The 12,111-nt window shown below is 40.2% G+C and overlaps 1 protein-coding gene across 5 annotated transcripts in view; it reads left to right on the top strand.

Annotated features, from left to right (window-relative positions):
• The first annotated feature begins 1,308 nt into the window (after window positions 1-1,308).
• The window catches only part of PLEKHH2 (pleckstrin homology, MyTH4 and FERM domain containing H2), a 124,142-nt gene continuing 113,339 nt past the window's right edge, over window positions 1,309-12,111 (top strand). For all 5 annotated transcript variants that reach the window (XR_007135137.1, XR_007135136.1, XM_047782175.1 and 2 more), the window contains exons 1-2: window positions 1,309-1,423; window positions 9,486-9,615. Coding sequence is in view for 3 of the 5 variants with exons in the window: in XM_047782175.1 (XP_047638131.1) it covers window positions 9,493-9,615 (123 nt within the window). In the remaining 2 variants the exon portion in view is untranslated. The remainder of the gene's footprint in view (window positions 1,424-9,485; window positions 9,616-12,111) is intronic.

The following is a 12,111-nucleotide window of genomic DNA, read 5'->3' as shown; positions in this document are numbered from 1 at the left end:
CTTTATCTCTTTTGTGCTTTTTCTATATAAGGTGAGATAAGCTGAAGGAAAAGAAAAAGAGTGTAATGGAAAATAAGCCTCCTTCCACTTTCTATTGGCCAACTGTGAACCAAAGGGAATAATTCGTCTGATCTAGCTTTGTGACCTAGGAAGGGATTACCCATAACCTTCAGAATTCTCTCTCTCTTTTTTTAAAACCCTGAGACTGGCCCCTCCAGACCCCTTCTTGTGATTAAAATTAAAATCCAATTACCATAAAAATATCACTCATTTACACAATGCTCTGTGCTAGGTGCTGAGCAGGATGCAAAAAGAAAGAAAACAAATTCCTGGTTTCACAGTGTAATGGAGAGAGAAGGAATGGTAAGCAGAGCAGAATGAGCTAGTGCCAAGAGGAGTGAAAATCTAAATTCTCAGAGTGCAGAAACAAGAAAAGAGATTACTGCTAAATGGGGCAACAAGCATGGTTACAAGCAGATTATTTGAGCTCTGTCTTAGAGGATAGTTTGAACTTTTAAAGATGGGAAATATCAGGTAAATGTTCCAAATGGACATCCCTGGAATAGGGAAACACACAGTAACCGTCTCACATAGTGAAGGGGCAGCTGTGAAAAATAAATCTGAAGAGGAGTTCCCGTTGTGGCTCAGAGGTTAACGAATCCGACTAGGAACCATGAAGTTGAGGGTTTGATCGCTGGCCTCGATCAGTGGGTTAAGGGTCCAGCGTTGCCATGAGCTGTGGTATAGGTCACAGACATGGCTCGGATCCCGAGTTGCTGTGGCTCTGGTGTAGGCTGGTGGCTACAGCTCCAATTAGACCCCTAGCCTGGGAACCTCCATATGCCGCGAGTGCGGCCCTAGAAAAGGCAAAAAGACAAAAAACAAAAAACAAACAAAACCTGAAAAAAGCAGGACGGAGGACTTAAATACTAGACTAAGTTTTTGATAACTTAAGCAAAAGGAAGCCAGTGACGGTCTTTGTCAGAGTGAATGTACATCAACACTGCCCTTAAGGACAGTTAACCTGGCAAGACGGTGAAAGATCGGTAAGAGGAGACGCTTCTGGTTGGGAGACCAATTGGGAGGGTGCGGAGTCCAGGCAGAGGGAATGGAAAGGGGGAGACCAGTGCAACTGGCTCTGAGCTCTAAGGGTGGCAGAGGCCAGAGGTCCAGCTCCTGGACAGAACTCTCTCTTTGGGTAGGGACTGGGAGGAGTCAAACTCATAGCCACACCCCCAGGTGACGTCAGGAAGTCGACTGAGGCCTCTGCCTGGCTACTCTGGCCGCCAGTCCTAGGAGGAGGCGGTGTCCTTCCCCCCTCCCACTCCGGGCTCGGTGTGAGGCGGGCGCAGGCTGAGAACCCCTGGAACCCCGCGCCAAGGGCTGCCAGGACGTCGGGCGCTACTGGGGGGCTGGCACAGAGGTAGGCAGATGGACGGGCCGGGAGCCAAGGGCGATCCCAGTGTCCCCGATGTCCGGGGATCCCCGCCCCCTCGAGAACGCGCCGTCCCTGGTGGGCAAGCCGTGCGGAGGATGGGGGCGGCGGGCCGATCCGGCTGGCGGGAGACCCGGGGGATGGAGCGGGCCAGCACCAGACTCAACTCCGCGGCTCTTGCTGCAGCTCAGGCACACGACATGGCTCCCTTTGCTGCCCGCGGGACTGGGGTCTCGTCTGGGAGCGGTGACCGGCGGCTCCTCGCCCCCTGGTCTCCTGTGACATTTTGTTTGAAAACGTGGGGCCCAGGTTGGCGGCGAGGGCGGTCAGGGGGACGCACAGGGCTGCCGCATGTCCCCGCGCCGAGTGGCCCACGCAGCTAGGGATGCTTCGGAACCGCCTCCGCTTCTTGGGAGCGCCCTTTCTCGCGGTGTGGGGGGGGGGGGGGGCGGGGGGCGAAACTTTTCAAAACTTTAAAAAGCCGGTTTCTACACCTTGATTTGCCGGAGTGTCAAAGTGCCCTTAGATGACCTACCATGAAACTGCACTCTCCCTGAAATATAAGACCGAACATTTGAGCCATAGATTTTGATGTGCGAAACGCAGTGTGAAGAGAAGTTGAGACATTTATGCTGGAAAAGCCCTAGTGCTGTACTACCTGCAGGTCACTGCTTTCTTTGTGAAAATGCTAGTCGCAAGCCTCGACCACACAGCTGTGTGTGTGTCCCCGAGCAGCTGTGAAGTGAGGTCTAGGGGTTCTGAACAGTACCTCCAAAGGGTAGGCTTTTCCCAAGTGGTGTTGGTGATGGTTGGGAGGTTCCTTCAGCAAGGGAATCTTCAGTGTGGTCAAGAAAACCATCTTTTCTGCTTTAGAAACACATACACACACATAACACATACATACACACATATCACACACACATACACATCACACACACAGGTACCTGGCCAAGTTAAGCTGTCCCTTAAGAGGAGAGAATTAAAGAATATGAGATATGAAACTATCCTGAGTTTCATCAGAGTAAGCCTAAGTAGATGAATTCTTTCTTTTCTTTTTCTTTCCCTTTAGGGATTTGGAAGAGAAACAGGAAGTCAAAGTTTCAGAGAAAAGAGCATTCACTCCACAATTGTAAACAGTTTATTTTGTGTCAGTAAATGTTTCCAAAAGTCACTGGGGGTATTTGGAAAACCAAAACTTTTTCCTGTCCCCTGCAGTGAAGATAGATTACTTTCACATTCGAAATCTAGAAATGATATTTATTTAGCAAGTGGTTCTAACTCCCAAAGCTTTATCGTTGGGCTCTATAAAATCAGTAGTAATGGGAAAAGATGGTAGGTATTGTTCAAAATTAGAATCTTTACTCAAGTCCGTGCGTTAACACAGAAGTTACATTATGCTGACTGAAATTACAGAATGAAATGAGAAAATCAGGTGTCTAGACTTCAGGATAGACCATTAGCCAACCAATCTGTTGTTTTGAATTTTTAAAATTATGACCCTATTGGAGTTCTTGTTGTGGCTCAACAGGTTAAGGAACAGACCTCTCTATGAGGATGCAGGTTTGATCCTTGGCCTCGCTCAGTGGGTTAAGGATCTGGTGTTGCCGCAAGCTGTGTAGGTTAGATGCAGCTTAGATCAAGTGTTGCCACGGCTGTGGTGTAGGCCTCAGCTGTAGCTCCAATTTGACCACCGGCCCTGTAACTTCCACATGCAGTATGTATCGCTGTAAGGAAAAAAATTATGACCCTACTAATAGAGAAAGAAGTTATTCAAATCCAGTGATACGCTGAAGGTTTTGCTACTTCACTGTAAAATATGTAATTAGCATAATTAATGAATGAATTGGTATATTCAACAGAATTTATTTGATGTGTCATTTTCATAGCAGAATACTTTTGGTAAGATATATGTCTGATAACTTGTCATATTTGAGATTTATAGTTAACTCTAAATTACTCGAGTTGGTGAAAATCTTGGCAGGGATAATCACAAACAATGGATTATTCATATATATCCACTTAAACTGTTTTTTTTTTTTTTTAGAGCTGCACCTAGAGGCAAATGGAGGTTCCCAGGCTAGGGGTCAAATCAGAGCTGCACCTGCCAGCCTATGCCACAGCCACAGCAATGCCAGATCCGAGCTGCAACCTACACTGTAGCTCACAGCAACACCATATCCAGCCTACGCCACAGCCACAGCAATGCCAGATCCGAGCTGCAACCTACACTGTAGCTCACAGCAACACCATATCCTTAACCCACTGAGCGAGACCAGGGATCAAACCCACGTCCTCATGATCCTGGCAGATTCTAACCCGCTGAGACACAACAGGAACTCCTGTTACTTTTTCTTTACCCATTTGTAAATACATACCTTTTTTATTGAGGTGTAACTCACAAACCTTAAAATTTACCTTTTCAAAGTGTACAGCGCACTGGTTTTTGGTATAGTCACAAGGTTGTGCAACCAGCGGCACTATCTAATTCTCAAGTATTTTCATCACTCCAGAAAGAAACCTCGGACCCGTTAGTAGTTGGTCACCATTGTCCTCTCTTCACAGCCGCTGGCAACCACTAAGCTACTTTCTGTCTCTTGGGATTTAACCTGTTCCATATAAATGGGATCATACCATAGGTAGCCATTTGTCTGGCCAATTTCACTTCGTGTAATATTTTCAAGATTTATTCTTGTTGAAGCAGTTATCAGTATTTCTTTTCTTTTTATTGCTAAATAATATTCCATTGTTCCATGTATGCACTTAGGGTAATGTTTTCAAGATCCAGCCATTGCTGTAGCATGTATTAGTGCTTTATTCCTTTTTGGGGCGCTGAATAAGATTCCATTGTATGGATAGACTACATTTTGTTTATCCTCTAATCTGATGATGGACACTTGGTTTGTTTCCACTTTTTGACTATTTGAATAATCATGTTACAAGTTTTGGTGTGGACTTAGCATTTGGTTCTCTTGAGTATGTACTTAGAGTTGCTGGGTCATATGGTAACTTTATGTTAAAGTTCAAGGATCTGGTGTTGTCACTACTGTGATGTGGGTTCAGGGATCTGGTGTTGTCACTGCTGTGATGTGAGTTCAGGGATCTGGTGTTGTCACTGCTGTGATGTGAGTTCAGGGATCTGGTGTTGTCACTGCTATGATGTGGGTTCAGTCCCTGGCCTGGGAACATCCTCATGCTATGGGCCCAGCCAAAAAAATCCCACACAGCTTTTAAGGAACTCTTAAACTCTTTTCCAAAGCAGCTGTACTGTGTACATTCTGAGCAGTATATGAAAGTCCCAGTTTCTCTACATTCTCACCAACACTTGTGATTATGTTGTTTTTTATTGTAACCATCCTGTGTGGTATATGGTGGGATGTCATTTTGATTTTGATGGGTCAAATGTTGACCATCTTTCATATGATTATTGTCCATTTGTATATCTTCTTTAGCGAAATATCTATTTAGATCCTTTGTCTACTTTTTAATTGTATTTTTTTATTGTTGAGTTGTTAGAGTCCTTTATATATTCTGAATACAAATCCCTTATCAGATTAATACAATTGGCAAATATTTCTTCCCATCCATGGGTTATCTTTTTGCTTCCTTTTTTTTTTTTTTTGCTTTTTTAGGACCTCACCCATGGCATATGAAGGTTCTCAGGCTAGGGGTCCAATCGGAGCTACAGCTGCTGGCCTATGCCACAGCCACAGCAGTGCAGGATCCAAGCCACCTCTGCGACCCACACCACAGTTCATGGTAAAGCCTGATCCCCAACCTACTGGGCGAGGCCAGGGATCGAACCCGAAACCTCACGGTTCCTAGTCAGACTCATTTCCGCTGCACCATGATGGGAACTCCTCTTTTTGCTTTCTTGATGGTGTCCTTTGAAGCACAAAAGTATTTCATTTTAGGTTCAATTTATCTATTTTTTCTTAGATTACTTATATTTTAGGTGACACATCTAAGAAACTGGAGCCTATTCAAGATCACGGACATGCCTATTTTTTCTAAGAGTTTAGAACTTAGGCTCTTGTATCTAGGTCTTTGATCCATTTGGGGTTAGTTTTCATATATGGTATGAGGTGAGGATCCAAATTCCTTCTTTTGCATGTGAATATCTAGTCATCTAGCACCTCATGTATTGAAAAAGCTATTCATTCCACCCTTGTCAAAAATCAGTTCACTCTAAATGTGAGGTTTTATTTATGTACTTTTTTTTTTTTTTTTTTGGCTGCTCCCATGGTAAATGGGAGTTCCTACGCCAGGGATTGAATCCAAACCACAGCTATGGCCTATGTCACAGCTGAAGCAATGCCTGATCCTTTAACCCACTGCACCAGGCCAGGGATTAAGCCTGTGCCTCAGCAGCTATCTGAGCCACTGTAGTTGGGTTCTCAGTCTACTGCACCACAGCAGGAAGTCCTATTTCTGTACTTTAAAAAATGGATTGAATTGCTCCCCCCCCCCAAAAAAAGTTGCTGAAGTCCTAACTCCTGGTGTCTCAGAATGTGACCTTATTTGGAGGTAGAGTTATTACAGATATATTTATATTTGAAATATAGTTGATATGCAATATTGTGTTAATTTCAGGTACACTAAATAATGATTTGATGTTGCATATACATGAATGATCACCACACTAAGTCTAGCAACCATCCGTCCCCATACAAAGTTAGTACATTGACCATATTCCTTATGGTATATAATACATCCCTGTGATTTATTTATTATATAACTAATGTAAGAAGTTTGTACCACTTGATTCCTTTCACCTATTTCGCCCCTACCCTTATTTCTTATTTCCTTATTTTGGTACTTGTAGTTTTATTCCATTGATTTTTATATATGTCTGTCTTTATACCAGCACCACACAGTCTTAATTACTCTATCTTTGTAGTAATTTTTGAAATTGGAATATGTGATCCTACAACTTTTTAAGATTGTTTTGACTATTCTGGGTACCTTGAGTTTCCATGTGAATTTTAGGATCTGGTTGCCAATTTCTGCAAAAAATGCAACTGGAATTTTGATAGGAATTATATTGAATGTGTATATCCATTTGTAAGTATTGCCACCCCCACAATGTTATGTCTTCCGGTCCATGAATGCATGATGTTTTCCATTTATTTAGATCTTTAATTTCTGTCAATGACATTTTGTAGTTGTTAAAGTATAAATCTTGTACTTATTTTGTTAAATTTACTCCTAAGTGTTTAATTCTTTCTGATGCTATCATAAATGAAATGTATTCTTGATTTCTTTTCTTTTTCTTTTTTTTTCTTTTCTTTTCTTTTCTTTTTCTTGGCTGAGCCCCTGGCATGTGGAAGTTCCTGGGCCAGAAATCGAACCTGCGCCAAAGCAGTGACCTGAGCCGTTGCATGACAATGCCTGATCCTTAAGACACTGCACCACAAGAGAACTCCTATTTTTTTATCTCATTTCTGGAGTTTTCCTTGCCAGTGTACAGAAGAACAATTGATTTCTGTATACTGATCTGATTTCTCGAAACTTTGCTGAACTCAAATAGTTGTTATAGTTTTGTTTTATGAAATGGATTTCTTAGAATTTTCTGTGTATAGACCATGACATCTTAAAATAGAGATAGTTTTAGTTTTTCCTTTCTAATCTCTGTGCTTTCAATTTTATTTTCTTGCTTGGCCAGACCCTCCAGTACAATGTTGAATAGAAGTGTCAAAAGCAGACATCCTGATGTTTCTGATCTTAGGCAGCTCATGTACCATTGAGTGTGATGTTAGCTGTGAGCTTTGTAGATGCTCTTTATCAGGCTGAGATTTTCTACATTGTTTTTTTCTAGAATGTTGTGTCTATTGAAATGGTTTTTGTCTTTTTCTTCTTTTTTTTTTGCTTTTTTTTTTTTTTTGTCTTTTGTTGTTGTTGTTATTGTTATTTCTTGGGCCGCTCCTGCGGCATATGGAGGTTCCCAGGCCAGGGATTGAATCGGAGCTGTAGCCACCAGCCTACGCCAGAGCCACAGCAACTCGGGATCCGAGCCGAGTCTGCAACCTTCACCACAGCTCATGGCAACGCCGGATCGTTAACCCACTGAGCAAGGGCAGGGACCGAACCCGCAACCTCATGGTTCCTAGTCGGATTCGTTAACCACTGCGCCACGACGGGAACTCCTTTGTCACCATGGTTCATTATGGTGATCTTCATTTACTGAAAAATATGTGTATGTTATTTTTAAAACTGTAGAAATTTTACACTAGAACCCAAACAGATTATTTTAAATGTAGAACAAAAATTAACCAACATGAAGTAGACGCTTGCTTAAGACAGAGGAATGTCTCTTCCTTTCTGTGCAGTGATAGGATTAGTTTAAGACTTAAGGATGTCCCTTTCAGGGCTGCTTTTTATTTTTAATGCTTCATTTGTATTTTCTTCCTTGTCCCTTCTAAAGCTAATGAGGAGGGAAATGAAGTAGCGGTAGGACCGAGAAAAAGTTTGTCACTGACAAAGTGCGGTACCTAAATCATTGATAGTAAATGCTGATGCATGTAATGAAAAAGGTCATTAACAAGGCTAATCTCCCTAGAAACAACTCATAAAACAATGGGGCGGGACTTCTGTAAAAACAAAGACATGAAGAGAAGGATTTCTAGCTCTGCAATAAGTTTCCCTTAAATCATGGCTAGAGTTGAGGAGCAACATTGAGATAGTTGGGGAGCTTTTTAATAAAGTCGTAGCCTCTGTAGAACAACTTTGCTAGTATTCTTTTCTAAATTATTGAGTGATAATGTAAGTATTCATGTGAAAGCTGATCTAAGCACAAAACAATATTTCTGCTAGGAAAATAATCTTTTGCAGGTTTTAAAAACTGGTATAGGTTTAGGAAGGGATTATGTTACACTCAATATTGGCAAAATAAACTTGATTAGTTTGTGAAGGAGACATGTTTTTGTAAAACAAAAGAAGCAGAATAGTATGCTTCAACTGCAGTTCTATCCTGGGGTTCTGAGGGTTTTGCTGTCACGTATATTCCATGGTTAGAGCTTGGCTTTTCCGGGAGAGCCACTCCTAATGCAAATTTTATCAGTTTCCAGCAAGGGCCATTCAGAAATGCATTATCAAGCCATTTATGAAAATGGCCTGATGAAACATTAACAAACATTTAAAACTACTTTTATGAATCCCAGAGCTAGGAACAATTGTGCTTCCAAAACCTATCAATAGCTTTTTGCACTTTAGAATTTCAAAACCGCTTTCCCAGCTTCTTGGCTTCCCTTGCAGTGCTTCTCCCTGGGATTAATCTTCTCCAAGAGGAAAGTTAATATCATGGAAAACACTGATTGCAGACTTACTTAATGTAGGTGATTCCAAATTTCATATTTATATGTTTTCTCTGTTTACACCAAGCAAAAATTATCTGTCTCTCTCTTACACCAAGCAAAGGTTATCTAAACTTGTCCAGGATCATAATACTTGCCCAGGTAAATATATAGCAAAGGACTGTTGGCTTGAAAGACAGCCTGGACCTGGACAAATTTAGGGCTGTGGTAAGAAATAATTATAATATAAATCTAAGCCATAATTGTAGCACTGATAGGAAGTTCCTTTAGGTTATTCTGTCATGCCTCCAATTGAATAAAAACTGTAATAGTTTTGTAAATTTAAGAACATAGTAAAATTATGAGCTGGCAGATTTTAAAAATCTCATCTGTTGAGCAGAGTTAAAATAGTGTGTGGTGTTATTGTATTGTCCAAAGTGCACTAAGAACAGCAATATTTAATTTGTTCCTTACAATACGCCCATGGTTTATTTTCACATTCCCCCCTTTCTTTCCTAGATTGGATAAGCTGAGACGTGGAAAGGTTAAGTTACACAAAAAGTTTGAGTAACCCAGTTGTGCCTCCACCCCTGGCCTCTTGTCCCCCCTAAATTCTTTTCACAAACTATTACCAGTTCTGGAATTTATCTAGAATGCAAAGCTTGTATCTAGATACTGTTAGATGGTGGCTAGAATTGCATGCATTGGATGATTTAATGAATTATCCTGAATGCCAGTTGGTATTGTGCTTTCTTTTCTAGCATAAATATGGCAGAGCTTTCTGAGACAGAAGGACCAATAGATTGGAAAGAACGATGTGTAGCCCTGGAGTCCCAGCTTATGAAATTTAGAGTTCAAGCAAGCAAGATCCGAGAGCTCTTAGCAGAGAAGGTAAGCTTTTCTCCCTCACCTTTGTTAGTAAACATTAGCTGTTTGGGGCCCATTTCATTGATAGTAAATCATCTCAGTACTTTAGGGGGTAAAATTTTTTTCAAATAATGGATATCACTTTAACTTGTTGTCAGGGATCTGATACAATATTTGGCACATTCTTTTGCCAGTTCTCAAATGGATTGGACATTAAGATAAAAAATACTTCTTTGCAAATACTAGTAGAATAGGTAAGAATTGTGTGTGTCTGATGGATGTAGAGTTCATTCATTCCAGAGAAAACAGCTATAATTTATTTGATTTTACTAAAGGAATGTGAGAGCATTTCCATCTCCCAAGTGTTTAGGGAAATCATCTTTAAAGTGATTATAGCAATAAAATGTGTTTATACTATATTTGAAAGTATGCACCAATTTAAGAATTTGTGTTGACTAACTGTATATCACTAAACTATCATCTGGGCTAGAATTGAATTAATATAATTACATCTTCTCTTTTTTTTTGGACTTTTTGTCCTTTTAGGGCCACACCTGCAGTATATGGAGGTTCCCAGGCTAGAGGTCTAATCGGAACCGTAGCCGCCGGCCTACGCCAGAGCCACAGTAACGCCAGATCCAAGCCGCGTCTGCGACCTACACCACAGCTCATGGCAACGCCGGGTCCTTAACCCACTGAGCGAGGCCAGGGATCGAACCCACAACCTGATGGTACCTAGTCGAGTTCGTTTCCACTGCGTCACGACGGGAACTCCTATATCTTCTCTTAATAATCCTAATAATGTAATTAAAGTTTCATTCATATCATAGGAATTTTTTTGCGTAAATGTGTCTAAAACTGATAGATTAATTCTTTTGTTTATTCATTCAACAAATACTTATTGAGGGCTGGTTTTGTGCTAGACTCTCTTCTTAATGCTACAGTTACATCTGTCAATAAGACAATGCATATTCTATTTCAAGGAGTTTGCGTGCTAGACCTGCATTGTCCAGAGTGGCAGGCACTAGCCACAGGTGGCTATTGAACACTTGAGATGATGCTAGTTCAAACTGAGATGTGTTGAAAATGTAAAATACATACTGGCTTTCAAAGATTTAGTACAAAAAAAAGAATGTGATGTATCTCAGCAATAATTTTTATATCAATTACATATTTTTGATATTAGATTAGAAAATATTAAAATTAAATTTCCTATTTCTTTTTACTTCTTAAATATAGGTACTAATATTTTTAAAATATATATGCAACTTGCATTGTATTTCTCTTGGACAGTGCTGTCTAGAAGGATGAATGATATTAATGGTCATTCAGAACCGATCAGAAAAGCTTATATGTGGTTTCTTAAACTCTAGTCTGCATGATCCTTTTGGGGTGAGAATGGTTCATGAATCACATGTCCAAAACTTGTGTTAAATCTTCTTTTCATTGCTAGCCAAGAATCTCTTAGCACAGAAGAATTCTAATCAAGTCCAGGAAAACATCATTCAGTTTAAACTTTCATATATATCATCTTAAATTTGTGTGCTTTAACACCTGTTAGACGGAAAATTTTAAATTATCTTATTCACTTTGGGTGAATCCAGTAATACAGTTGGCCTGATCCAGTAATACAGTTTATGGAACAAGTCCCCAATATCAGTTTGCTTTATTTATCACTATTAGAATTAAAATTGTAACTTGGGAAAAAAAGAAAATCCCAGTTTGAATATCTCCAAGTTGGAGACGCTTATCCTAACTCGAAGGTAGTGAGTCATGCTTTGTCTTTTGCACCTCTCTCTATAAAAATGTTTCCCACCATTGTACTGCAATTTTATCTGTTATTTTCTTCAATCCCAACCTCCCCACACAATGAGTTTCGTCAGTATCAGCAATTATAACCTTGTTGCTAAACCTCACTGGACACTTTCCAGGTGTCTGAGATGCCTTCACCTCTCAGTAGTTGCCCACTGTTGCCCATAGCCTCCTCAGAATTTTCTTGGTACTCTTGACTGCTATACTCTCCTGGTTTCTTTATGGATGTTCTTTCTAAGAAGTTGTGCTTATTTGGGTTCCAATTAACTGGCCTTTAAATTCTTAATTAAATGTAAACATTCATTTTGTTTTTCAGAAGGCTTGTTGTAACAAATTTCTTTGAGTGCCCTTTTAAAACATTTTAAAAGTGTCATTTTGTCTATAAGTAAAATCGTAAATAGTTTCTTGGTCATTAATTTATGCTATACAATTTAATTGTGGTTTCTTTTTCTTCTTCTTCTTTTTTTTTTTTGGTCTTCTGTATTTTGTATCTGTCTTAAATCCTTTGACAGATCTAGGAGATGGAATGATTCAGATGTTTTATACAGTGGAAAGTGGATAAGTATGCCAAGATACTCATGGTTTCCCAGTGAAATATATTCAACACTAAATTGGGAATAATACTTTTCATGATCTTTTCTGTTCTTTTCCATTATGAAATACCTTTCTCTGGATTAAAATTATTTTTGGTACCCACCCATGTTTTAA

The sequence above is a fragment of the Phacochoerus africanus genome, chromosome 5 (assembly GCF_016906955.1).
Source record: "Phacochoerus africanus isolate WHEZ1 chromosome 5, ROS_Pafr_v1, whole genome shotgun sequence".
Taxonomy (NCBI): domain Eukaryota; kingdom Metazoa; phylum Chordata; class Mammalia; order Artiodactyla; family Suidae; genus Phacochoerus; species Phacochoerus africanus.
The sequence above is the reverse complement of the archived record's forward strand: the minus strand, read 5'-3'. Positions and strand labels throughout refer to the sequence as shown.